The sequence below is a fragment of the Ambystoma mexicanum genome, chromosome 7q, assembly GCF_040938575.1.
Source record: "Ambystoma mexicanum isolate Mex_15411 chromosome 7q, UKY_AmexF1_1, whole genome shotgun sequence".
Classification (NCBI taxonomy): domain Eukaryota; kingdom Metazoa; phylum Chordata; class Amphibia; order Caudata; family Ambystomatidae; genus Ambystoma; species Ambystoma mexicanum.
In genome coordinates, this window is record NC_090941.1 from 580102337 (window position 1) to 580128046 (window position 25710).

General features: G+C 45.7%; 1 protein-coding gene across 2 annotated transcripts in view; it reads right to left on the reverse strand.

Annotated features, from left to right (window-relative positions):
- Positions 1 to 22934, reverse strand: part of COG6 (component of oligomeric golgi complex 6) — a 1358763-nt gene extending 1335829 nt beyond the window's left edge. For both annotated transcript variants that reach the window (XM_069639705.1, XM_069639707.1), the window contains exon 1: positions 22709 to 22934. In XM_069639705.1, coding sequence (XP_069495806.1) covers positions 22709 to 22837 — 129 coding nt within the window. In that variant the 5' untranslated portion in view covers positions 22838 to 22934. The remainder of the gene's footprint in view (positions 1 to 22708) is intronic.
- Positions 22935 to 25710: the final 2776 nt, after the last annotated feature.

The following is a 25710-nucleotide window of genomic DNA, read 5'->3' on the forward strand; positions in this document are numbered from 1 at the left end:
AGGAGGTGTCTTATTTGGGTTACCTACTTTCGAAAGAAGGGAGACGATTAACACCAAAACGCATAGAAAGTATTTCTAGTATGCCTATTCCAAAAACTCAAAAAGGAGTGAGAGCTGTAATAGGCATGGCCTCTTATTGTCGGCAGTGGATCAGTAATTTTGCATTGATTGTGAAGCCGATGATAAAGTTGACTAAAAAGGATGCAGTGATGCCTTTACAGTGGGATGAGGAATGTCAGAAGGCGTTTGAGCAATTGAAAGCTGCATTGTGTGCTGCGCTAGTTTTAGGCACTCCTAACTATAAAAAGATCTTTAGACTATTTGTGAGAGAGTGAAGGATGTGCCTTGGCGGTTTTGACACAGGAACAAGGTGGAAGAAATAGGCCGTGCGGCTATTATTCTTCCGCGTTGGACTCTGTAGCGCGCACTACCACGATGTTTGCAATCCGTCGCAGCGGCTGCTGCATCAGTGAAACAAACGGAAGGAATGGTATTGGGGCACACTTTAATTCTGATGGTGCCACATGCTATAGACGTTCTATTAAATAGGACCCCTACGCAACACCTCACCTCAGCTAGACTGACAAGATATGAGCTCATCTCGTTTGCACCCCACATCCAAATTATGAGGTGTAGAGCATTGAATCCTGCAGAATTAATGCCATTGACCATAGCAGAAATTGGTGACAACGAATCACCACCCCATGATTGTTTAATGGTCACTGAAGAAGAAACAAAGGGAAGAATTGACTTGAGCAACATACCACAGAAAGAGCCAGATGGGGAGTTATTTTGTGACGGCTCTTGTTTTAAATTACCTGATGGCACATCAACGGCCGCATATGGAATTACTACCCTAGAGAGTGTTGTAGAAAGCAGAAGAATCCCCTACAATTCGGCGCAAGCCGCAGAAATAATAGCACTGACCCAAGCCTGTGAACTCTGAGAATTTGAACGTGAATATTTATACTGACAGCCAGTACGTCTTTAGCGTGGTTCATAACTTTAGTCGACTTTGGGCTGAGAGGGGTTTCTTGACATCACATGGGGCCAGGATTCAGCATGGCCCTTTGTGCGATTGTTGTCTCACTCACGTTTCCAAAGCGCCTAGCTATAGTGAAGTGCGAGGCGCATAAAAAAGTAACATGTAAAGTGGGAGAGGGAAACGCGTTTGCAGACAGGATTGCGAAGCAAACAGCCACAGATTTGGGAAATAAAATGATGACAGTACAGACTGAGGAAGTACCTTGTATGATAGAGAATAGAGTTGCCACAGTCAAAGAAATGCAGGCTGAGGCCACGACCGAAGAGATTCAGGGGTGGGCTGAGGGCTCTGCTGAGTTAGATTTGGAAGGATGTTGGGTGGACAAGGAAACAAAGAACTGGATGTTGCCAAATTGTTACGTGACTGCAATGGTTACAATGGCGCATAGCCCTACCCACATTTGCGCGAAGAAGATGGTACAGCATTTATCCACAGTATGGAAAAATGAGCACATAAAAAAGAATGCAGAAAGGCTAGTGCAGAATTGTATTACGTGCCTGCAACACAATGTAGGGAAGGGAACCGTGACTCCAGTAGGTCGTTTTGGCCCACCCTCTATGCCATTTGAGGTGGTCCATTTTGATTTCATAGAAATGGAAAGGTGCCAGAACTACAAATGTGTTAGTGGTGATTTGTGCATTCAGCAAGTGGGTGGAGGCATATCCTTTAAAAGACTGTACTTCCATGTCAACGGCAAAAGTAATGTTAAAGGAGTATTTCTCCCGGTTCGGGCTGCCCCGTGTCCTATGGTCAGACAACGGCCCACACTTTGTGGGCGCAGTAGTGCTACAGATCTGTGCAGGTCTACAGATAGAGAAGAGATTCCACAGTTCCAGGCATCCCAGTTCTGCCGGGCTTGTGGAGAGACATAACGGAATCTTAAAGTCAAAGATAGCTAAAATCTGTGCTGGGAGCAAGTTGAATTGGGTGGATGCATTACCCCTAGCGCTATTGTGCATGCACACGTCTGTGCAGGCTAAAACTGGGCTCTCCCCCTATGAAATTATAATGGGGAGACCGGCAAATGTATGGTGTGCACCGCAGCCCAAAAGATTATGTGAGGTTGAGCATCCTATGTTAAGCACGTACTGTAGCCTTTTGATACAGAAGTTGCGTTTGATTCATCAGCAGGTGCAGGAGGCGTTACCAGTGCGATATCCCGGACCAGGGCACTCACTGGAGCCTGGAAGTTGGGTCTTAATAAAGAACTTTGAGCGGAAGACAGCATTATCACCCAGGTGGCGCGGCCCCTACCAAGTACTTTTGGCGACGCAAACGGCCATCCGAGTAGACGGACGGAAGGCATGGATCCATGCAACACATGCCAAAAGATTCCCGGGACTGCTGACAACTTCCGACGACCAGAGAAAGGAAACGGTCTCGGAAACGAAAGAAACTGTTGCCAGTCCATTGCCACAGCATCAGCCTGAGCGAGAAGTGAAAGTTGAAACAAAGCCCAAGCGAGAAGTGAAACTCGAAACAGAGCCTGAGGAGGCTGCCAGTAAGGGGAGAGGGCGAAAAGTGCCCCAACGTTGCTCAGCAGAAGCAACATCACTGCCGAGCGACACAAACCCTGCATTGCAAACACAAGCAGAAACAACACGTGTACCCCTTTGGCGCCCACCAGTTTCTGCAAATGCACCAAAGCAAGAAACTACATCATTGCCACGGCGCTCATCGCTACCCATCATTGTGCCACAGGCTGACACTGAGCCTGATACTGGAAGTGCAACGGCACTATTCACGGATCATACAATGCCAGGAGTGAACCGGTATAATTTGCGGCCTCGACAGGCAAAGTGATCCACAGATCTTTGGTGCTTCTCTTTTGCCTTTGGTTCCACTCACGGACAGAGTAGGAGCCAGGGGCGTAGAGGAGAGAAGTGTGAGAGTTGTGCAAGTCGGACAATTCAAGACTCACGGCTCCTCGGTGCGCTTATAAAAGTACATGTGTCAGGAGCCAAATCAGGTCAAGCTGGACGCACATAAGTACTAAGGCTGATAGAGTACATGTGTCCTAAGCCAGAGCGGGACAAGCTGGATGCACATAGTACTCTATCAATAAAGAATTGTTCAGAAATCGTCTGAGCAGTGTGAGAAAGAACAACTAATCTTGCTCGGAGTGGATAAGTGATCGAGGCTGTGAAAGGGCTGGCAGAATTGAACTGACATTTTTCGTTGAACTTTTCTGGCATCGAGAACGAGAGACATTTGTGATGAACTTTGCCAGCAAGAAGAAGGACGAGGTAAGAACAAATCAGGACCGGTTTCAGCCTCCTCCTGCACCCCTGCTGAAAAGATGATAGAATTAGAGACTGTAAATTTAGGGGAAAAGCATGGTAAAAGGAATAAGGTACTGATTTGGACATTGGTCCTATGTTTCTTAAGTATGGTAGTACCAACAATAACAGCTATTACACTATGGTTCCTGGAGTACATGCACCCATTAGAAACACTTTTACCAAAAGCAGCTACTGAAAGCCCGGTTCATGTAATCACTGGTACTTTGCCCCCAATGGAAGAAAGACAGAAGGATACGGCAACAATACAGTGTTGCTCATCATGAACATGACCCATGCGGTTTTAAAGAAAAATGATTGTTGGGTTTGTGCCCATTTACCACAGCACGGTGGGAAAGGGATAGGCTGGTATGTACAACCGTTGCCATTGGTTTATTCATGTGAAGTATCATTGAGTGCAATGTTCTTTGGGAAATGGAACAAGAGTAATACGGGTCAGCTAGATGAGACCAATATGAATGAATTTGAGGAAGTGATCATGAGACCTGTGGGTTGTTCCATATTCCACAAAGCTCGCGTGTTTTCACCAGATCCCATAAGAACGGATACACGAAAGACAACAAGACTAGATAGATTACATAGGCAAAATAAACCAACCCCGCCAGCAGACGAAACATCAGTAATGACATTTCGGATGAGGGATGAATGGAATAAAGAAGCTGTGCCCCCTCCCTATACAGTGGATCACAGCCCCGAAACTGCTACCCTATACAGAAAAAGGGTTCCTATAAAGTAGGAACGTTTAGCAACTGCCTGAACACAGTGGTTTTAAAACACGAAATAGAACCTGTGTACGTAGGGGACCCTGTTTACTTTATATGTGGGAAAAAAGCATATCCATGGTTACCTAGGAACTGGGGAGGTACATGCTACCTAGGCCTACTGTTTCCAGGAGTGTTCCTCTTGGAGACAGCAGAAGTAGCCAGACGAACAAAAGGTAGAACTCAAAGGAGTAGCGAGGATGGAATGATAGCAATAGATATAGCCAAATCATTTATACCATTCTTGTCCCAAATAGAACATTCTTACAATATAAGAAAACTGTCTAGGATATTAAAAAATACAATAGATTCAACAGCGGATATTTTATTGAATATGACGTTAGAAGAAAAAGGAATAAGACTAATGGCACTCCAAAACAGGATGGCTCTCGATATAATATTAGTTGATCGTGGGGGAGTTTGCAAACTCGTAAAAACTGCATGCTGTGTGTATATAGAGGATTACTCCCCTACGATATTTAAAGCAATCCGGAAATTACATGTCATACGTTCCACACTCTCTACTGAAGAAGGGGGTTGGGGGATAGGATCCTGGTTTTGGGGATTATTGCGGCCTTGGGGATGGAAGTTAATTTCGATACTAATGATGGTACTTGGTATATTCATAACATGTTGCTGTTGCATACAATGCTTACCAATAGTTTGCACTGAAATAACTGATGGATGTACTAAGGGGTGTATGCACATGGTGTCGAGAGGAAAACAAACGCATGGCCAAAATAACAGAGACACTGATGAAACAAAAACAGTAAAACAATTCATGGCTATAGACATTAATGATGAAGATGGTTCAGACATAGATACCCCAGACTTATCCTCATCGGAGGAGGATACAATGACGTTTGGCATACGGCCAAAAGGAGGGTTTGTCAATCTGGAAAAGTGAATACTCTTCATTTGAATGACCGACGTAACTTGATGGCCGTAGGCCAACCGTTTTATGCACCCAATTATAGAAATATAGACTGCTATGCTTGACCAACAAGAGGCCATTTTAAAAGTAGCAAGAATCGCCATTTTGCTTGTTAACCATTGCTCATTGCTTTCTGTCTAAACTGCTTTGCAGCTTGCAATTCTTGCAAATTCTGCTTACTCTGCTCAACTGTTAACATTGTTGTCTGAATATGAAAGGACAAGGTCGCGGGACTGAGGAGTTCGTTGAAACTCATGAGTAGCTCAGAAACAATGCCCACGCTCCCTCTCTGTAGCCTTGGGGGAGAGTGCTGCAGGGCATTTAATCACTTCACAGCTGCCAGCCAGTCTCGTACGATGGTGGAATATGTTAGAATAAAACAGCTAAAGGCTTCAATTATGCTCTTCCTACGGCCCCCCTTCGCAAAACGTTTTAGAGCGTGTCGGCTCCCAGGACACGAATAGTACCTCATAGATAGCAAAGTATGGAATGCGGCTCTTCCCCCGTGTGCAGCTTGCTTCCAAGAACAGAACCACTGTGTTCTGTTCAACAACTAAAAGATGCCTCTGCACTTTCTAAATTTCACATTGTTACTAGAATAGACATCGAAAGTGTCATAATTGTCATACACGTCGGAAATGTCCATCGTCATCCCGAGTTTAAAGAAGCTAACCAAAGGGGGTGTTAAACATGACATTGCTGATTGTATGATATGCATTTTGTATATATGTAACTGATGTACATAATTCGTCCACTTGCGTCCCTCGAGGTCTAGGAAACTCACGTCACAGGGCGCGAGACCAGAATTGGCCAATTGGGACTATTCTTGCTTGCAATAAACCCTAGCATTGGGAATTTGAACCTCGTGTATGGCGCATCTTTTCGTGTATGGTTATTGCCTTGTTTCCATATCACGAGGGACCCCTAGGGGCCTCTTTCATCATGGTTTGAGATTTGGACCAAACATTTATGTGATTTTCCTTTGTGCCTGACACGCGAAATGAGTATGGTTTGAGTTTTCAGACTCTGCATCAAATTCCCCATGTATGGAAAACAATGCTGCACTTGCCATTTTAACCAAGAACAACGCATACTCCATGAAAAAGGTCAAAAGGATTTAAAAACTCCAGCATTTGTGTACTATCATTGCAACAATGGTAGTAGTGGACACTATATCTGGTATGAATTCAACGATAATATTACCATAAAAAAGAAACTTGTTTGACATTTAAATGGTGTGTAAATACAACTTTTCAAAATAGTTCTATGCACATAGTCAGCCAAAACAAAAAAACTCCCACACAAAATCAAAGCATGAAAGAGCACTCTTAATAACCCTTAGTTAAAAAGGGACAAATCCATACACACTAGAATAATGATGATGTCCATTGCCCAGCGTGCAGATACCAACGGCCACAGCTGGCGGTTTGGATCTGGCCATGCCAAATGGACACTTTACCAGCAGTTGGCAAAGTTATGGATGCTTTAATCTAAGGTTTTGTTGTTTAATGCTGCAACCATAATATTACTTTAAAAAAAGTTCTCACTAAATTGCATGTGAAAACCAAACATCACAAACAATATTTACAAGGAGCTAAGTAAGGTAACTGTGTATAAAAAGTAAAATCTGCCAATGTTAGGAATACCAAGGTGCATTTCAGAGATATAATTTACTCAAAGCACAAATGTGAAGTAGTGGTTCAAACAAGTACACAATATCAATTTCCACCTACAAAACGAGGGTGGCAATCGATAGGAAAAAAAGTAAAAGAAATGCAGCATATTGTCTTCCTGGAATATAATGGGGCTATTTCAGCAATACCACTATCGACACCAATGGTGCAGTGGCAAAAGCTGTAATTCAGTAGATCCTCACCAATGGTGGTAGTGGTAGTTCTTACCAGTGGCATCAAGAAATCCACACAGACTGTAAAAAGGACAGTGACAAAGTCCCATATTTGGCACCAGCGGCAAGCAGTGAGGCGGGATGTGAGAAACTCATGGTGACAACAAGTAAGACATACGCAAGTGATCACAGTTCAAGGGTGTTTATTGAACAATGAAAATAGTATGCGGGATGGAAAAACACCTAATCTAAACATACATCTAAGATGGGGACAGGTGTGTCGCCCATCAAATGAAAATAAGGCAGTCCTAGTGGCATCAAAGTCAAATAAAAGGGCCTATACTAATAGAAACTATTGCCGATTCCTTACACTAAATACAAAGGGTTTGTGGGTTAGGTTTCAAGAAAGAAAGAAGTGTTCTCAAATAAGTCAGGAGGTGGTAGCTTGGGTCACCATTCCCCATGTTTTAGACATGGGACAAGATGGGAGCTTGGAGCACAGTACAGTCTCTGGCTTCTCTAGCACGAGACGCCAGTTCCAATGGTAGTTCTCAGGATCGTCAATGGCCAAATCTTATTTCCCCTGAAAATGTCTTGCCTTCGGGCCTAATGGGTTTAAACAACAAAACAAAAGTTTCTTTAACAAATGAAAGTTTGTCTCCAAAGTTCAATGTGGGTGAAGGTCTCACCCCTGGGTCCGCCTCTTCTGGTCTGACCCCTTTTTGTATCATATTTCACAATTCTGATAGGGTGACTACTTCACCCCCGGGTTCCTCCTCTTCTGGGCTGACCCTTCTCAATTGTATTCCAAAGTTCAAAAATAGGGTGATGGCTTTAACCCTGGGTCCTCGTCTTTTGGGCTGACCCTTCACGTATCGTATAGTTTTCCACATAAAGTTCTGATGGAAGCTTTGCCCTCGGATCCCCTTCGGCCGGGCTCAGACCTCTCTTGATTGTCAGTACTCGGGTAACGATTTCACCCATGGATCTCCCTCTGCCGGTCTCAGGCCTTTCTTTACTACTAGAATTGGGTGATAGCTTCATCTCTTTCTCAAGTGTCTTTCTTTACATCTCTTATTCGTTTCTCAGTAAACTTTGGGTGATAGCTTAACTCCTTGGATCTCCCTCATTCGGGCTCGGACCACTCTTGATTGCCGGCCCTTGGGTGACGCATTCACCCCTGGATCTCACTTGTTCGGGGTCGGACCTCTCTGGACTTGCAGTGCTGAGTTTAGCTTCACACCGGATCCCCTTCTTCTAGGCTCGGACCCTTTTACCATACAGGATTCACTTCCATTGCCTTCATGGCAATTTACGAATCAAAAGTCTTTCTAATGTACGGGGCGTTTGCTCGACCCTCCCGTATGACCACTTAGCATTCCTTGGGCTGCCTTCCTATGGCCTTCTGGTTACTGTAGTTTCTCAATTTGGGCCTTGACCAGAGTCTCTCGAGTTAGCACCCATATGGTGCCGCTTTCCCTCTGCAGCTGGTCTCCCCCCTCACACTTCTAACAGTTCCTTTAAAGTTCATTATCCTTGGTTCAAAACTTGCCACTTTGCGATTCTTACTCAACACAGCCCGGTGCTTATCGATTCTCCCCTTGACTAACCGGCTGCGATGATCTGCTTGGTTTCGGCTTCTTTGGAGTCAAGGCCGGTACCAGGGGAGCCGGAGCTTCCCTTGCTCCTGCTTTTCAACATAAGCTCGCCCTGTGTACCGTTGATATCTGCTGCACAACACTCATGCTATTGTTTGGGGTCTTGGGCTTTCCTCCACGAAGGTTCTGCGGTTTTGAGACGAAAAGGGCAAGATCACTTCTCTCCTCGGCACCCTCTCGACTTCCGCCGCTTTTTCCTTTACCTGAACTGCCGCCTAGGATTAGCCGTCTCGTCATGCAGTCTTTTGTGCTTGCCTTCCTCGCCTTGCTCGTACTGCACTTGTCTGCTCCACCTTTTATCACTGTGGGGAAAAGGAAGGGTAGTCAGGTGTGTGTGGTTAACGTCAGTAATTACCCGACTCTGCCTGAACCTTGGGTTGGGACATGTCAGGTAAACAGTTTCATCATTTGTCCATTTTCTGTCACAGTAACAAAAAGTATTTTAATTAAAAAAACAGGAGGTTAGAGGTTTTGAATGTCCTACGGGGTAGGATTGGGAAAAGGTGTCACAAGAAAGAAAATGGTTAGGCAATTCAGAAAGGTCGGGTTTGTAGGAGTTGTGTAACGAACGGGAAGGACTGGTATTCTAATCGCAAACTAAACAAAGGGAGTTGTGGGAACGGTAGTGTTTGATCAGAGTAAGTGGGAAATAATAATCAGAGGGACGTGCAAATGAAGGATGACCAGAAATATTGACGTGACCTAGACAAGGGGGTTTGTGGGAATTATAGTAGGTTTTCCCAGCAGGTTGTGAGCTCAGAAAATAATCCATGGAACGTGAAGAAGAATGACGGGAAGTGTCTGGGTATGCAACGGGAAAACAAGGATTCTGCAAGTTGTGGGTTTTGAATCAAACAGGATTTGGTCTCCTAGGGGATTTGCAAGATTTGTAGGAGTTGTTGGATTTAGACAGGATAGATATTATGGGAGGAAGCATGACCTATAAAGGCCTCAGGGATGTAGTCCACCTCTTCCTCTACCTCAGTCATAGTACCACGTCTCACCTGGGGTATTTCCCTGAGCATAACCCTAGGGCCCCTTACCCAGGTGATCTCCCCTCACTCGTCCGCCCCCAGGGTTGGGATCTGAGAGCGCCAGCCCTCCCCTGGCCACCTGAAAAAGGGTTTCCCGAGGTCTACTTGGGAGAATACCCTCTGGGTTCTTACATGGCCAACAGGCATGTGATCCTCCCCCAAGCTACAGGATGGTGGACGCGGAAGAGTTATATGGGGATCCCAGAGAGCCTCCGACTGAATAGCAGGGAAAGTCATAGAACTCTGCTCAGTCCGGACCCCTTTTCCACCCATGAACCCTACTGCATGTACCCAAGATGCAGAGTATCCTAGACAGAAAGATGAAGAGACAAACTATTTTTCCCCCTTTTAAAATCACTAAAAGAGAAGATTAGTCACAGCACACTTTGTTCCCTTTCAATAGCATTACTGGCATACAAGCACCACAATGCATTTTACCACCATTCACTGTGATAAAATGCCACTTTGTCAGCATGAGAAAAGCTGTTGGGGAGCAAGTATTTAAAGCCACAGGCACAAAGCCTGCTCTACTTCTCCTGAAAAGCATTTCTAGCTTAGGAAAACACATTGGGTAAATGGCAATTTTAATACGATTCCAAGTTAGCTGCATTTACCAAGAAGAGAAAAGTTGTATCCTCGAGTGGCAACAATGCAATTCTAAAACCTTGTTGAACTGGAGTTCAACTCCCAGACACTTTTAAAAAGACGTCCCTAGACCAGGAAGGTCCAGATCATTAACAAAGTAACTGTTGCGCTCAGTTATGTAAACAGAACCCTGAGAGAATGCCTCAGAAACAAAAGCACCCTTAAAACCAGTCCACAAAGACTATGAAAGCAGGTTTGCACAAACGCAATAGCAAAGGGAGGCGAAAACAATGTAAATACATTTATTTTACCATTTGGGACCCAGGAGAGTGGAAGCAGTCTATTGTCAAGCTGTGCCTCCCCTGGCGCTGGTTAACTGTTTCTTGGGTTGACGTTTTCTTCTTACAGGCATCCAGGCTGAGTCGTAGAAGTGAAACAGAATGTAGTGCAGGGGGCTAAGCCCACACCACTCCCCGAGAGTGATTATCATGGAAACGGTGGAATTCCAGTACCTACACCACATGGCAGTCTCTCAGTAGTTTACAGGGTGGAGGGACTGTTTAACTGAGAGGCAATGATGGAGCATCCAGAACAGGCAAGACAGGTTACAACCAGGAACCAGACAGGCAGACAGGCAGCCGGAAGGGGAGCAGGTAGTAAAACAGAGAAAAGGGCAGTAGTAGAAAAGGGCAGTAGTGGCGACAGGGGACACAGGACTGAAGGCAGGGGCCCAGACTGGACTAAAGGCAAGAGAGAAACTGGGCTGGAAGGACATAGGGCTGCACAGAGGAAGCAAGGCTGGACACAAAGCACAAAGGAGGCAAGGCTGTGCAGAAAGCACACAGGAGGCAAGGCTGGGCAGGTGACGAGAGACTAGAGGGAAACCTCTAGCAGCACAGAAAACACAGCCAAACAGTAAACGTGTTAAGACACATGGTTCTCGGAGTAGGAAGGAGCTTCATATCCGAACACCGCTGCCAGAACAACTCTCAAACAGTGACAATGTTCGTTGCCATGGGAATGGAGCGGGCAGGCTTTGTGTGCCTCATATAAAACGCCCATTTGAATTCCAAAACGGCTTCCTGACATTTTGTAACCTCTGGTAGGTTAGGGAAATTTAAAGGGCCTAGACCTGGAAAAGTTTGCAGGCACCAATCAGCCAGCTAAATGTGGGAAATTCACCGCTACAAATGCTCAGCTTGAAGCCCATTCACGAAGTGGGCGTAGGACACTATAAAAAGACCCACAACCCAGACCAGAGCAGGAGAGCCAAATGAAGGGTGCCTGAAGAGAGCTGGAGAGAAGGGGTGCCTGAAGTTGAACAAGGAAGAGGAGACTGTACTGTGGATGGGCAACGGCGATATTAATGAGGTGGAGAAGAAGGTGAGTCAACAGGGCACAATACCCCGAGTGAGCTTATAATCATAGGAGAGTTTAGGGATGAGGTGGTTCGAGTTAAGGAGGAAGTTGGAGAGTTATTGGAAGGTGTGAAGTTCTTAGAGGATGTGGGTGATTTTCAAGAAGAGCTGAATATTGTTGGAGGAATTTGGGAATATTTGGAAGGCAGTGGGAAGGTAATTGGAGCACAGTGGTAAGAAGCAAGAGGAAGGTTATGAAGCTAAAACAGGAGGCAGGGGAACATCAAGTGGTAAAAAGGTGAAGTCAAGCAAGGAGGTGAAACCAAGGAGAAAGTGGTTAGACAAGACCACTGGCATTGGGCAAAGTGTGGCTGGATTAGGGTTGAGACCCTTATTAAAACAGATTAAACCCATGGTGAGAGGAGGTCTGAGATTGTGGCAGGCGACAAGGAGGGCCGAAGTAGAGGCTAGGGCCCGGTAAAGTGCGGAAGGAAATATAGAGTTGGGCCTGGCAGCCAACCCCTGGCACTCTGCTGAACCAGAACCCTACATCCCTGAGACCCGACAGGAGCATCTACTAAGAACCAGACATTGACAACATTGGTTGTAAACCAAAACAGGGGAGCTGTAACATCAAGCCAAAGTTATATTTACATTATAATCAGGACGCCCTTATCTGGACTCTAAGTAGAAAAAGAAGGTCAGGCGCGCACTCTGGTTCCAAGTCATTTAATCCTGATGTAAGTAATAACAGGGCTGAATCCCAGATGCAAATAGTCCCAACAATGTTAAAAAATTACCAGGGTTAAATTCCAACTGCTACAGTGCCAAAGCACAATAGTTAGTTCTACTCCTCCAAGTACTTTCAAGTCTCAAACTCTCATCAGGGAGGCTGTGTTAGCTGTGTTCCTTTTCAGGTGTTGCTAATTACTTTTTTCAATTTCATTCAATTTCAGTCTCAAAGGATTCTGGTTATTGTAGTGATGGCACAAGTGTTTCATTCAGGAGACCAGGAACCAACTCCCCTCCAAACACAAATCTTACCCACAATTGGGGGAGGGGGGAAAACCATGAATATGGCTCTCCAAAGTTATCTGGATTCTACCCATCCCCTGGGTTTGTGTCCAACACCTTGTTTTCAGCCGTGCAGGCTGCGCCGCCATTAGCACACACGAGACAGATCTCCTTTTCAAGATGGCCGTACTACCATCGTGAGCTGCCTCCCAGCCCCCGAGGAACACCCACACCGAACCTAGCAGCCGGATTGGCTGCTTCAGCACCTTATATGCCCTATCAGGAACCGTGAGGCGCAAGCCGTCCCACGTTGAAAGGACTACGTTGTAAGGATTATTCCTGTCCTGTGCCTGTCCAGTGCTAACAGTGCTCAGGGCCAGAATCCATGCACGACAACATCGCTTAGTCTCCATTCCGACATCGGTCATTCGGTAAGCAGCACCTACCTTAGTTCCATAACCAGCTGTCAAAGTGTAAAACAGCTACTTTACTGTGTCTGTGGCTAGTTGCTCTTTAATTGACTTGCCGCCGCTATCATACAGCCGGAACCGCCATGTTCCCTTCACTACTACTATTGGACAATTGCATAATTGCCGTTGGGTGACTATTTTCGGTACCCCCACCATATGACGCTTTCCGTGCACTACTGTATTGATTGATACCCCGGAATTCTTTACTATCCCCTCTCCTTATAGACAAATTCCATTTATGTGTTCATTATTAACGCACGGGAACTTGTGTCTTTCTGCATTTTGAATCCACAGCCTCCCTGGCTCCCTCTGGTAAAAAAATGTTTAGCCCCATTGCGATTTCTGAATTTTGTTGCATTAATGCCCACTGTGATTTTCAATTTTAGCCCTACTGTGATTTTCGAACTTAGTTGTTTCAATGCCCCTCAGTAAACTCCGAACTCAGGTGTTTCTCTGACATGTTGCAAATTCAAATCTAGCCTGCTATTCTGTCTTAAATTTAGTTGCATTCCGCTTACTGCCCTGTGCAAATTTAGATGCTCTCAGCCCTGTGCCCTGCTCCGAATTAAGATGCATTCTGTCATGTTGCTAACCCTCTATAGTTAATAGCCCAGACCACCTTATGGTCATTTACTGACTATCATGACTATGGTCATTTACTGTCTACTTCTGATTGTGCTGTGCCTCTGGTCGCTAACAGACCACATCTAGTCCTGCTTTGTGCCTTTTGATCGCCTACTGTAATGCTCACCTGATTCTCACGGAGGCGCAGGTCTGGCTTCGAGTGCTGATGCTTCTTCAATGGTGAAGCGCAGGACTCTGAAGATGGACAGGAAGGGCCCTCTACTCTGGCTTCTCCGGCTCGCAGGACTATTCCCCTGTGCGTGAAAAGGAAGTATTACCTACTGACTGAGTTATGATCAAGCCTCCCACTCTCTTCCAACCCTCCACGATACCCTTCCACGATTCCCCGTGAAGTCTCACCTTAGGGTCAGGAAGGATGAGCTCTCCATCCTGCTTCTGATGCAGGGGCGCGTTGAAACCCAGTTACTTCACTGGATTGAGGATTGATGGGAGTTCAGGTAAGCTTGACTATTCAGGTAAGGCTCTGTAAAAGTTCTGTTGCAAGTTCAAAAGTCCAAGCTTAATAATAATGTTCATTGTCTTTTTGCAGCAAGCACTAATGTTTATGTCTTTTTTCCCCTTAGGGGCCGGGGTTCGGAATGCCGGAGATATGGCACCGACCCGAAGTGAAACGTGCAGTTCCAGTTCCAGTAAATGGCAGGTTAGTTCTAGATGAGCGCTCGGGAACTGACTTTGCATACGCTCATTCAATGTCTTTTTCTTTTTTCCCCATAGGGGCCGGGGTCCGGAAAATGCCTGGAAGCGGCAAGACCCGAAATGAAATGAGGTAAGTCTTATTCCCTTCCTTCTCTCACCTCTTATTCTTGTCTTTTTCTCTAGGCTCTGGGAAGTGGCTGTGTATCCGGATGATCGCTGCTGAAGATGGAGGAACCCAGGAAAGGTGAGTGAAATGCAGCGCTGCAGCGATCGTAACAAAATGCTTTTAAAAATAATGTCTTCCCTTTCAGGATCGTCGGTGATGTCTCCGTGGTGCAGATTTAGCTGGTAAGGTCTCTTGTCTCCCTTTGCAGGTGACCCAGGATGCTGACAGGCGTGGCTGAAGTCCAAATGCAGGAGCTGACACGGTGAGCGTCCAGCTGCGAGGAGCAGAACAACGCGAAGCACGAGGTGCTGATCGGGTGTGGTTTAAATAGCTTTGGAATAAGTCCCAAGTGTGTATCCTTCCTCCGATCAGGTATGTATCCTTCCCCGACCACACCCGGTGGAAAGTAGTCCCACAGGTAAAGTAGTTCCATTCAGGCCTCAAGAGGGCCTGGATGTGGCAGCATGGTCTGCATCAGGTAAGTGCACATGAAAACACTTGAACACATGTCTAGCTTTATGAGCCTGGCACCTAAGGCGCCAGGACTGCGTCCAAAGGGCCCAAGCTTGGGCCCGCTGGCACTCCCCTGGGGGAAATGATGCCTGCCTCTGGGGTCGCTGGGTCGGACCTGGCTCCTTGGAGGTAGGCATCATGACACCTAGAGACCACAGTTGGGCTGGTGTTGTGCCGTATGGTCGCACGTATGTTAGGCCGTCGCTCACAGACCACCCATGATTGTGTTGCGCCTTATGGCTGTTTATAGACCACATTTGGATAACCCGTGTCGTGCCTTATGGTCGCTTACAGACTACATTTGGACTTGTGTTGTGTTGCTTGGTCGCTCACAGACCACACTTGATTGTGTTGCGCCTTATAGACCACATTTGATTGACCTGTGTTGTACCTTATGGTCGCTTACAATCCACATCTGATTGAGTCGTGCCTTAGTACACTGTACTATCTCCTAACATGTTCCAAGAGTACCATTTATTTGAAATCTTCAACTCCTGCATATTAGCCACGCTACCTACACCATGTATTGGTGCCTAACTACTCTCCTTCACCTATTGTACATTTACACTAGTCGCTGGTCCAGTGAACTTGACCTACATACCAACCAAGACACATACTAGCATACGCAAGGTAACTATTACCCTCACCTCGTGGTCTAGTAGCATGACATCTGTAAACCTGTACCTGGATGATCCAGCACTCTGGATATGCCACTTTGCCACCAGACCAACACCAAACCAACCCTGCACTACTATTAATAGAAACCTCAGATTAAACTCTAGAACTATCTCACCCACCTCCCTATGCTCTTACCACCCTAGCATTTCAACCAGAAACTCTAGATCAAGAGCCAGACTGTGGGCTAAAAAAACCCAACTGCGCTCCTGCAATAGTGTCAAACATCTGCATACAGACCACAACCTTGCCAATCGGGCTACTGATTCAGATAACAAGCCACCCCTTATCCTCTTGCATGACCAACCTATACCACCAGAAAACATCCCTGTGAAAGACAAACTCATTAAAGCAGCTTTGGTGAATGCTAGGTCTCTCCCTGCCCATGCTTTGGACATCGCTGACTTTATAGCTCACGAAAAGCTTCATCTCCTAGTGGTCACGGAAACCTGGCTTAATGATGCCTCCGGCCCTTCTCTGGCCCTTGCCATACCTAACGATTATGCCATTATAAGATGCGACAGAAACACCAATCAGACGAAGGGAGGTGGACTTGCCCTCATATTCAGAAATACCTTTGACATTAGAGTCATCCAGGACGTTCAAATCCCCTCTGCTGAATCTCTATCCATCAAACTACCTCTATCACCTAACCATACGGCAACTATGCACCTTATATACCGACCACCAGGTCCCATTTCTTCTTTTATAGAGGACATTTCATCACTCATAACCACGGACACTAAACCTAATTCACAAAGTATCCTACTCGGGGATTTTAATCTTGGTTTTAACGACCCCAAGAATACTAACGCCCATGATCTAGCCCACTCAATTCAAAAGGTAGAACATTGGACTGGCTCACTCACCTCAACTGCTCTATTGACCTCCTATCCAATGACCCATGCATCTGGTCGGATCATCATAAAATAATCTTCTCTATCAAAGCCAACACTCACCACACGGCTCCCATCATCGCCCCAGCCACCAGCACGAGAAACAAGAAAGACATTACACCTGACAAACTCCTACCGATATTACTCCCATCTTGAACAATATTGACTCAGACGCGGACCCCACAGTTTTGGTGGATATCTACAATTAGGCAATTCTCAAAGCACTGAACACCATCGCCCCCCTAAAACTGCGGAAACCTAAACCACAGCGCCACCTTAATACTTGGTTCACACCACAGCTAAGAGAACTACGCAAAACCAAGAGAACTGCTGAGGCATACTGGAAAAAGTGCCCCTCAGCAACCAACAAGATTGAGCTAACCCTAGCATCCACTAGTTACAAAGAAGCCATTCTTGTTGCCAAAAAAGACACCTACAACAAAAGGATTACGCAAGCGGAATCCAACACAAAAGAACTCTTTAAGATTCTAAAAGAATTAGAATCCCCTATTGCCCCTATTGACAAATGCGTTACTGACGCACTATGGTGCGGTAACATTCAGAAAGCCTTATTATATAAAATAGCCCGCCTACAATCTAAAATCAATGCTAAAAAATCCCTGCTACTAGCTGACCCTGACTACAAGCAACTACCTAACAAAGCACCCACCTTCAAGCCAACTTGTAAACCATTCAGTTTTTCACCCCTCTCAATCTGGGAAGTAGAAAACATCATCAGGAAACTTAAACCATCTAACTGCCAAGATGATGCCTGTCTTGCCCCGATTATCAAAGCAGCAGCACACGATCTGGCACCATTTATCACCAATCTTATCAATACCTCCTTCAAAACCGGAGTAGTGCCTGATAACCTAAAAGACGCGTGGGTCATTCCACTACTCAAAAAACCTACTCTTGACCCAGCCAACCCGTCTGTAGAGCAGCCTATCTACAAATACAGGCTTACCTAGAATCGAACAATCTCCTGGGACTAAGGAAATCCGGCTTCTGACCTAGACACGGCACGGAAACTGCATTAATTGATCTCACTACTCAGATCCAAATCCTAAAAGACAATGGCAAACTTGCACTCCTCTTACCGCTTGACCTGTAAGCAGCTTTGGATTTGGTTAACCACCAAACACTGTCACCACTTGAAAACTGCTGCACACTTTTCAGACGCAGCCACTGCCTGGATCAGTTCCTTCTTGGCGAATAGAACCATGAGGGTCTTCTCTCCCACAGATTCAGCTGAACCCTCACCAATACCCTGTGGAGTCCCACAAGGCTCTTGTGTGTCCCTGACGCTTTATCATGTATTCACAAAGCCCCTCTTTGATATCATTGACTATCTGGATGTCACGTATACCAATTATGCGGATGACACCCAGTTACTCATTCCTATCTCGGGTAACTATGAAACAGACAGCAAAAACCCTCAATGAAATATATTCAGTAATACAAGCATGGATGGCACATCATGGACTTTGTCTCAATGACGAAAAAACTGAGCTGATCATCCTTGGCACTCACGCCAAACTCAAAAATCTTAGCTCTGCGTTCAAATCCTTCACTATAGATGGTAATCTCATCCCCGTTTCAAATAATACTAAAACCCTTGGTATCTACATTGATGCCACCTTATCCTTTTCCAAACAAACCAATGCAGTAGCATCATCAGCCGCCTACACTTGCAAATTGATCACTGCATGTAGGCCATTCATCTCCTCACCCAACTGCATTACTCTTGCTAGAGCATTAGTTCTGTCCAAAATAGACTATTGTAATGCACTTTACTCAGTCACTAGTCACAAAAATATCAACAAACTGCAAGTAATTCAAAATAATGACATCAGGGCTGCCCTTAGCATCCCTAAAAAAATTGCATATCTCTGAAACTAGACGCAAACTAAACTGGCTCCCAGTAGAGCACAGAATATCCCTCAAAACTCTGGCCCTCACACACAAAGCTAGGGCCAACCTTTCACCAGCCTATCTCACCAACCAACTTACACCTCATACATCAACAAGACCTCTCAGAGCAGCTCAAGCCAACACTATGTCTACACCGAGATTTAAACTCCATAATTCGGGAGGCGCTAGCTTCCCCGTACAAGCTTCTAAACTATGGAACACACTCCCCGCGCTCCTTAGGTCAGAACCCTCATTTAACCTATTCAAACGCAACACGAAGCGCTGGCTTCACAACATGGACGCGATGACAGCCCAACCTTCCAGAGCCTAGAACTAACGTCTACTGACGGTAGTTTTGTAATTAATGTACTTATTTCAGACTATGCATGTATGTATCTGTAATACTAGTTTGTACCTAACTGTAACTATTACGAGTAGACTATGCTTGTATGTATCTGTGATACCAAGTATTTATCTATCTGCAACTGTAACCCTTGATTTCTGCACTCAACTGTAACCAGATCTAACCTACGCGCCCGTATGCCCCCGGGCCTGGCTGCGTTTTATAAATAAATAAAATACAAATATACCCTGGTGTTTAACCTCTGATGAACAATTCTATTTCTTTGACAGGGATTGGCCTGAGAAAGAGATTTTCAGATAGCTACCTTGAAGAGGCAATTTGAGCGAGCACACACACACACACACTTTATGTAATGTCCCTTAATAAGCAGTTTAAACTGAAGCTCTGGTGTGCGTCTAGCCTGGTGACCTGTGATGAATCTGATGATGTCATCACTCCTTTCCCAGTGGTAACCTTTCTCCATGTGGCGAGGGGACGGCAGCCACTACCTGATCCTGACCCAGGGGGTGGCTTTATGAGGGAGGATTACATGGGGGAAGGTGACCCTCAGAGGGGTAATACATGGTATACCCAGTTTCCATTTAGAGATATCCCTTCCATATCCCATGCTTTATGGCAATATGCTATTGACTCCCTTCATCCACCCATAGAAGCTGCATAGGACACCTTCCAAAAGTTCTGTGCATAAGTTATCAAGAACTGACTACCATTTCAATGCATGTGAAAGTACTGCCACGTGAAAGCTGAAAAGAGCAATGAAGATCCATGAATGTGAAAAGCACAAGATGTGGTCTAATTGTTATGCGCAATTTATAGGTGCCAGAACATATAAAAGCCACGTCCAGCATGGCTGGGAGAGAAGCTGCCTGGAGGAGTCCTGTGAAGCCGAGAGTGCTAATAGGGAAGAGAGGCGAGAGGGAGATCTGAGGAGGAGGACCTCCTGGACACACTGCCCAAAGCATCCTTCAGGTAAAGCTCTAGTTTGTCTGTGACAGGGGAACGATCTCCCCAAGCGAGACGCAAGCAGCAGAAACGGCCGCCCCCAAGCACCCAGACACGGGTGGGGAGCCGAACAAGAAACAAGAAGCAAAGACAGCCACATCCGAGCACCTGGACGCGAGTCGAGGACCGAGCGAGAAAGTGGCAGAGATAGCCCCACTCAAGAGCTAGGACTTGGGGAAGGAGCGGCAAAGACAGCCGCATACGAGCACCCAGATGCAGGTGGAGAACTGAGTGAGAAACAAGCGGCAGAGACAGCCACACTCAAGAACCCAGAAGCAGGTGGAGAATCGAACGAGAAGCAAGCGGCAGAGAAGCCGCCAACCGCAGAAGGCACCCAAACGCTACCAACCAGATAGGAGGAAGCACCTCTCCACCAACGATGCACACAAGAGAAACAGGTACGTGGGTGGAAAGACGGGAGCTGAATATCCGGGAGGTCACGGGAAACCCTGAGCAAACAAAGGTACTGTGTCCAAGGACCCCTGAGGGGAGAAAATAAACCAAAAGCAAAGAGAGGGGCAAAGTCATTGTAACAGAAATTGGCAGATATTAGGTTTTGAACCCGCCACCAAGTAATTTTGTGAATCAAGTAATCAAATGTGTAAAGTAAGTCACATGAAAAGCCCTGGCTATACTAGGCACAGTCAAGTTTACAACTGTATTAAGTGAAACATACGAGAAAGGCCTAGCAGGAGAGTACACCAGGCAAGTCAAGTTTGCAAGGGGAATGTTGAGTAAGTGTGATGTGGGAGTGTTCCATGAATGTCAGTTGGGGGCCTAAGCTGGATGTGAGAGGATGGCCGGTGGGTGTCTCTTGTGCCACTTGATATGCCTATATCTACCTGCCCATGTATCCTGTAAATACCTGCAAGTAACTGGAGATGTATATATGTACCTATATACAATAAAGCAATATGGATTTACTGCTATGGATCTACAGCTGGTCTGTGTGTGGACATGGGTATTTACGACAGGGACAAAGATGAAGGCCCATGAAGAGGCTACAACAGTAGTTAAGCAGGCTGAGATCAGAGTTTTCGGTGAGTAGCAGACGAGAAGTGTGCAGACTTTTCCAGATTTCAAGCACGTTATGTCTGGCATCTGTGGCAGTAGAGGTGATAAGCTAATCGAGTTGAAGACTGTATCAAAGATGACCCCAAGGTCACAAGCCTGGGGAGGGGTAGAAAAATCAGTGGAGAAGGAATTGGGATGATAAGCAGAGTGGGGCATTTTTGTCAGTGGGGTAATTGACTTGAATCTTGAAGGATTCAAGCATGATACAGCAAAGAACCATCAAATGACAAGCGGGTGAAAGACAGTTGAAGATATTGATAGAGGGGGTAGGGTGAAGGAGGAAAAATAGAAAGAAATCTGCATATCATTAGCAAAGAGGCAGTACAAGAATCCAAAGAAGGAGAAGAATGTGACCTGGCAGGAGGTGTGTAGGGTAAAGAGTAGTAGGCTAATTGGGTGACTCCTACCAGCAGAATGGTGGAAGCTGAGGTCTCCTTACTACATTAGAGAGAAAGCAATGCAGACCAGAGAAACAGAAGGTCAATACAGTGTCCTGGATTATAAGGTGGGAGAGAATGACAAGGAGGGAGCGATGGTCACACGGGACAAAGGAAATGTTATTTTTCCATACATTGCCCATTAAGCTGAAAAGTGTGCATTTGAGTCTGGAAGACATATCCATACGTAGATTCCCTTTCCTAGGTTTTCCCAAATTCCTGTGAGAGAAGTAGGTGTGAATCACCCGAAGTGTTGGTGGCTATTTTCCCACAAAGAATAGTGGCTCCAAAACAGTGAGAATTCTGTCAAAAGATAGCAATAGAATAATGTTGCGGGTTTCTTGGTGATGATGCGAGCTCTTAAAAATAGAAATGCATGAGTGCTCTCCCAGAAAACGATGCTAATCTTAGACACTAGGAAATGGTAAGGGATATCCCAGATACAACTGGACAACACTCTCCCTTCCGTGCACACATGCATTTCCAATGACTAGGTTTGTTATGATATTTTAAAAAACATGCAACTAATTTGATAATTACAGTTTTCGGAGCAATTGCTAAATGACAACATGCGGTGTCTGTGTACAATATGCAATTAATTTGGGCTGCACCCAGAGACACGTATTTCTCTAATCACATGTCCCTTAGACAAGAAGATACGTTTCCATATGAAGAAAGTTCAGCCCCACACAATGTATGGCCTGGGTAGGGTTAAGTCCCTATAACTAAGTACGTGTTAGCTCACCCTCACTTGGAGGGTGTCACATGTTTTGGCCCATTTTCACCGTAATAACAAGCGCAATGGCTGCCATAGAATTCAATGGAACCCTAAAAAACAATTGACTTCACTCTAATTGGAGACCCGAGAGGTTAAAACGTATGCACGTAGGTGATCCAGTCCATATAGAGGTGGGCCTGACTATTTAAGAGCAACATACCTACATGCACAGTCTGGGTAATACGCATCAACACAACAGCAAAGCTATTGCTTCCCCACCATTCCCTAATACTACAAAAACCTACCCAATCCGATTTTTCTTGCAGATCCCACAGCACCTAGAGACCACGTAAACGGTAGCGTTGTTTAGTCTAAAAGCCAATAACATTATTTATTGTATCCCTCTATATATGCAGGAACGGTGTCCCCGCCCATAACATTGTTCGGATACATGTGAGATGAGTGTCCATTAATGTGCCTGTCCCATTTTTGAGCGCTAACGTGCACAATCACAGCAAGGAAGTACTTTCTCCTATTGCAACAACATTGAGGTCCTGAGGTCCAGTAATATTTAGCAAGATTTGTAAATTCACGAGTTTTGCCAATAAAGTATTATGATATTGTACCGTGTTCAGGGGTTACTTTAACCAGAGAAAGCAATACCTTGTCATTGTCCAATCTGGTCTCAAGGATCTTGTTTAGTTTCCTGGATAGGGGGTTGCTGCCTTGCGCGGAGGAGCTGCTGCCCCCACTGCCCTGGGGCTCTGAGGAGGCTATGAGAGTGTCTGACATCCCTACAGCGGCGTGTACAAAAAAGCTGGGTGCAAATCATCAACACAACTTTACATTGAGCATCTCCATATAACAGCGACTAGTTCCTGTTAGAGGAACGGACCTAACAACGCGTTCTCCTCCCCTAACCTGACACGTACACACACCCCTTTGAAAGTAAAACGTACACGCTATCACGTGATCCAAATAGAGAACGTTCCGTGCTGACTGAGCAGCGGGCACTTCCCAGGCTACCTCGTTTTGTTCATTTAATTTGAGAACGAGGACAGCGTAATCGTGTGTTCTTTGTAAAGGGGGACAAGTATGAATGTGCTTTATTGACGAAGGTGTGTTTTTTTAATGGTTTTAATGGTTGGTACTTGATAGGGGAAATGATTTTAGGAGTGGTACGGTCGATGATTTGTGAGTGGCACGGTGCCTATGGGATATGGGGTCAAAGTGTGACTTCTCTGGAAAAACAGACATGCCAGCAGCTCACGATAGAATCCGGCTGAGTTATTCTCAATTCTGCTTTCTCAGTATTTCTTCAAATTCATGTCCCAAGATCATTAGGTGTTATTTTTCTCCGCCAGTGTCAATCTTTCAGGAAGAGGTGCTCCTGTCTCCCTGACTATACACAGATATACACACAATGAAAAGGATGCGATTGTTAGGCCCGTTTCTTGGCCCAGGCTAAGCAGGCGGTTGCCCAGGACGCATTTGAACTGGGGGGGCAATTACCTGCTCTCCGGCGTGTTCAAATTGCCTTGGGGGGTGCAATAGCTACTTATGTTATGTAATACTATGTGCCTTGGTCAAAACATGGCAAATGCCATGCTGGAAGTATTTTTTTTAAAGGGCATGCATTTTACATAGTCCTTGTAAAACGAATATCGACAAGGAAGATAGTGTGAAATGGTTATTTGTTGCTTGCCTGGAACACAGACCCTAGATTCTGGAATGTCACTCTGAAGGATACACAATTGCACAAACTGAGTTGTGAGTTTGTATCTTGCAGCCTCAAAGTTGTGTTTATTTCAGTGCATGAGTGGGGGTTTGTTTGGAACTCAAACATGTTGCAGGTTTTTTTTCAAATCCGGTGAAGAGGGAGGGCCAGAATATACCTCTGCCCCCCCTTCCCTCAGACACGTGAAAAGGAAGAAGAGCAGAAAGAATGAGCGCACTCACCATTTTGCACCAGTCTCCAGTGCACCTATGGGTGACAAATATGCTGAAAGATACCCACTTCACCAACCCTGCAAACTAAAAAAACCAACACAAACATTGCCCACAGTGGATGAAGAACTTCTGGGTGCTAGCAGAAACACTTCAATTAACAGTCTTGACTAAAGCGCCAAGAATACATGCTCAGTGCCATTGGGGCCCTCATGAGGTAGCCATGTTAGACATGAAAAACACGTGCCATCCGCACACAGAACTACTCAAACAGGTGATTAAATGAAGAAAACGGATGCGCAGTTCTGTAGTTAGAAGACAGATACATTTACACTTTGTCATTATGTTGTTCATTAGCTTGACTGCAGCAGTGCTGATACCTGCAAAATGCAAGAAGTATTTGGACCACCTAACAACGCTATAAATCATTAATTCATGCATTATAAAATGCACAGTGGAAGCCATGCTGAGAGGGTTGGTGGAGAATAAGGAGATAAGCATTGTAAATACATATGCCCCTAATCGGGACACAGCAGCATATTTCAGGACTCTGTGTGCCAACCTCGGCACATGTACGGGTAGTGCAGTGATTTGGGGTGGTGACTTTAATTGTGTACTGAATCCCACCGTAGACAGATCGGATGGCAAGATTCATAGACCCTCCCCAGCGGCGAAAGCACTACAGACACTGCTAGATGACTTTCGTCTGGCGGATGTGTGGAGAACGAGATACCCCCAAGAAAGGCAATATTAGCATCACTCCGCCCCTCAACAGCTACATACCAGGTTGGACTATGTCTTTGCCACGTCGGATGTGATAGCAGAGGTTACTCAGGTAGAATATAAGGTGAGGGTCCTCTCAGATCACTCGCCATTGGTCCTGGGGTGGCAGTACCGCCCCCTGAGGGCACGGATCCCGACATGGCGCCTTCGTGCTGGGAGGAGATTGCCAATTACTTTGAGGAGAATACGGGTAGCGTTGACTCAGCAAGTACATTATGGGAAGCCTTTAAGGTAGTAATGCGAGGGGTTGCCATAGCAAAATCAAAAGGCCTGCAGGGCGGGGTTCTGGATGACCTACGACGAACGGAAGAGGAACTGGAGGGAGCATTAAAGGGCGGATGCGAAGTTATGGAACGGGTACTTGGGCTGCAGCAGAAATGTGCGGAACACTGGGAGAGGCTCTGCAACCTTAACTATAAAAAGTACATTGAGAGACAGCATGCGGGAGGGGATAAAACAGGACGGTTGTTAGCATGGCTATACAAGAGCGAGGCTCCCAGACCCCCAATTAGAACGATAATGAGGGAAGATGGTAGTGTAGAGGGTGTCAACGAGGAGTTTGTAGAATATTATAAAGTGCTGTATGCAGACGAGATGGGCAGCCGAGAGGAAATAATGGAAACGTTAGAAGTTATAGGACTACCCATGATAAGTGAGGAGGAAAGGGAGGAGCTAGATGCACCAATCACCCTGGAGGAGTTAGAAGAAGTGGTGAGGCAGTTACCTACCTGCAAGCCCAGGGGCGGATGGGCTCCCGAGTGAATTCTATAAGACATACAGGGAGGAGGTGCTCCCCCCGATGTTAGAAATGCTCAATGAAGCGTTTGAGGTGGGAGGGTTGCCGGAATCGCTTAGGGAGGCGGTTATAATACCGCTTCCCAAGCCTAATAAACCTGCATACAGCTGCGGCTCTTACAGACCTCTCTTGATGTTGA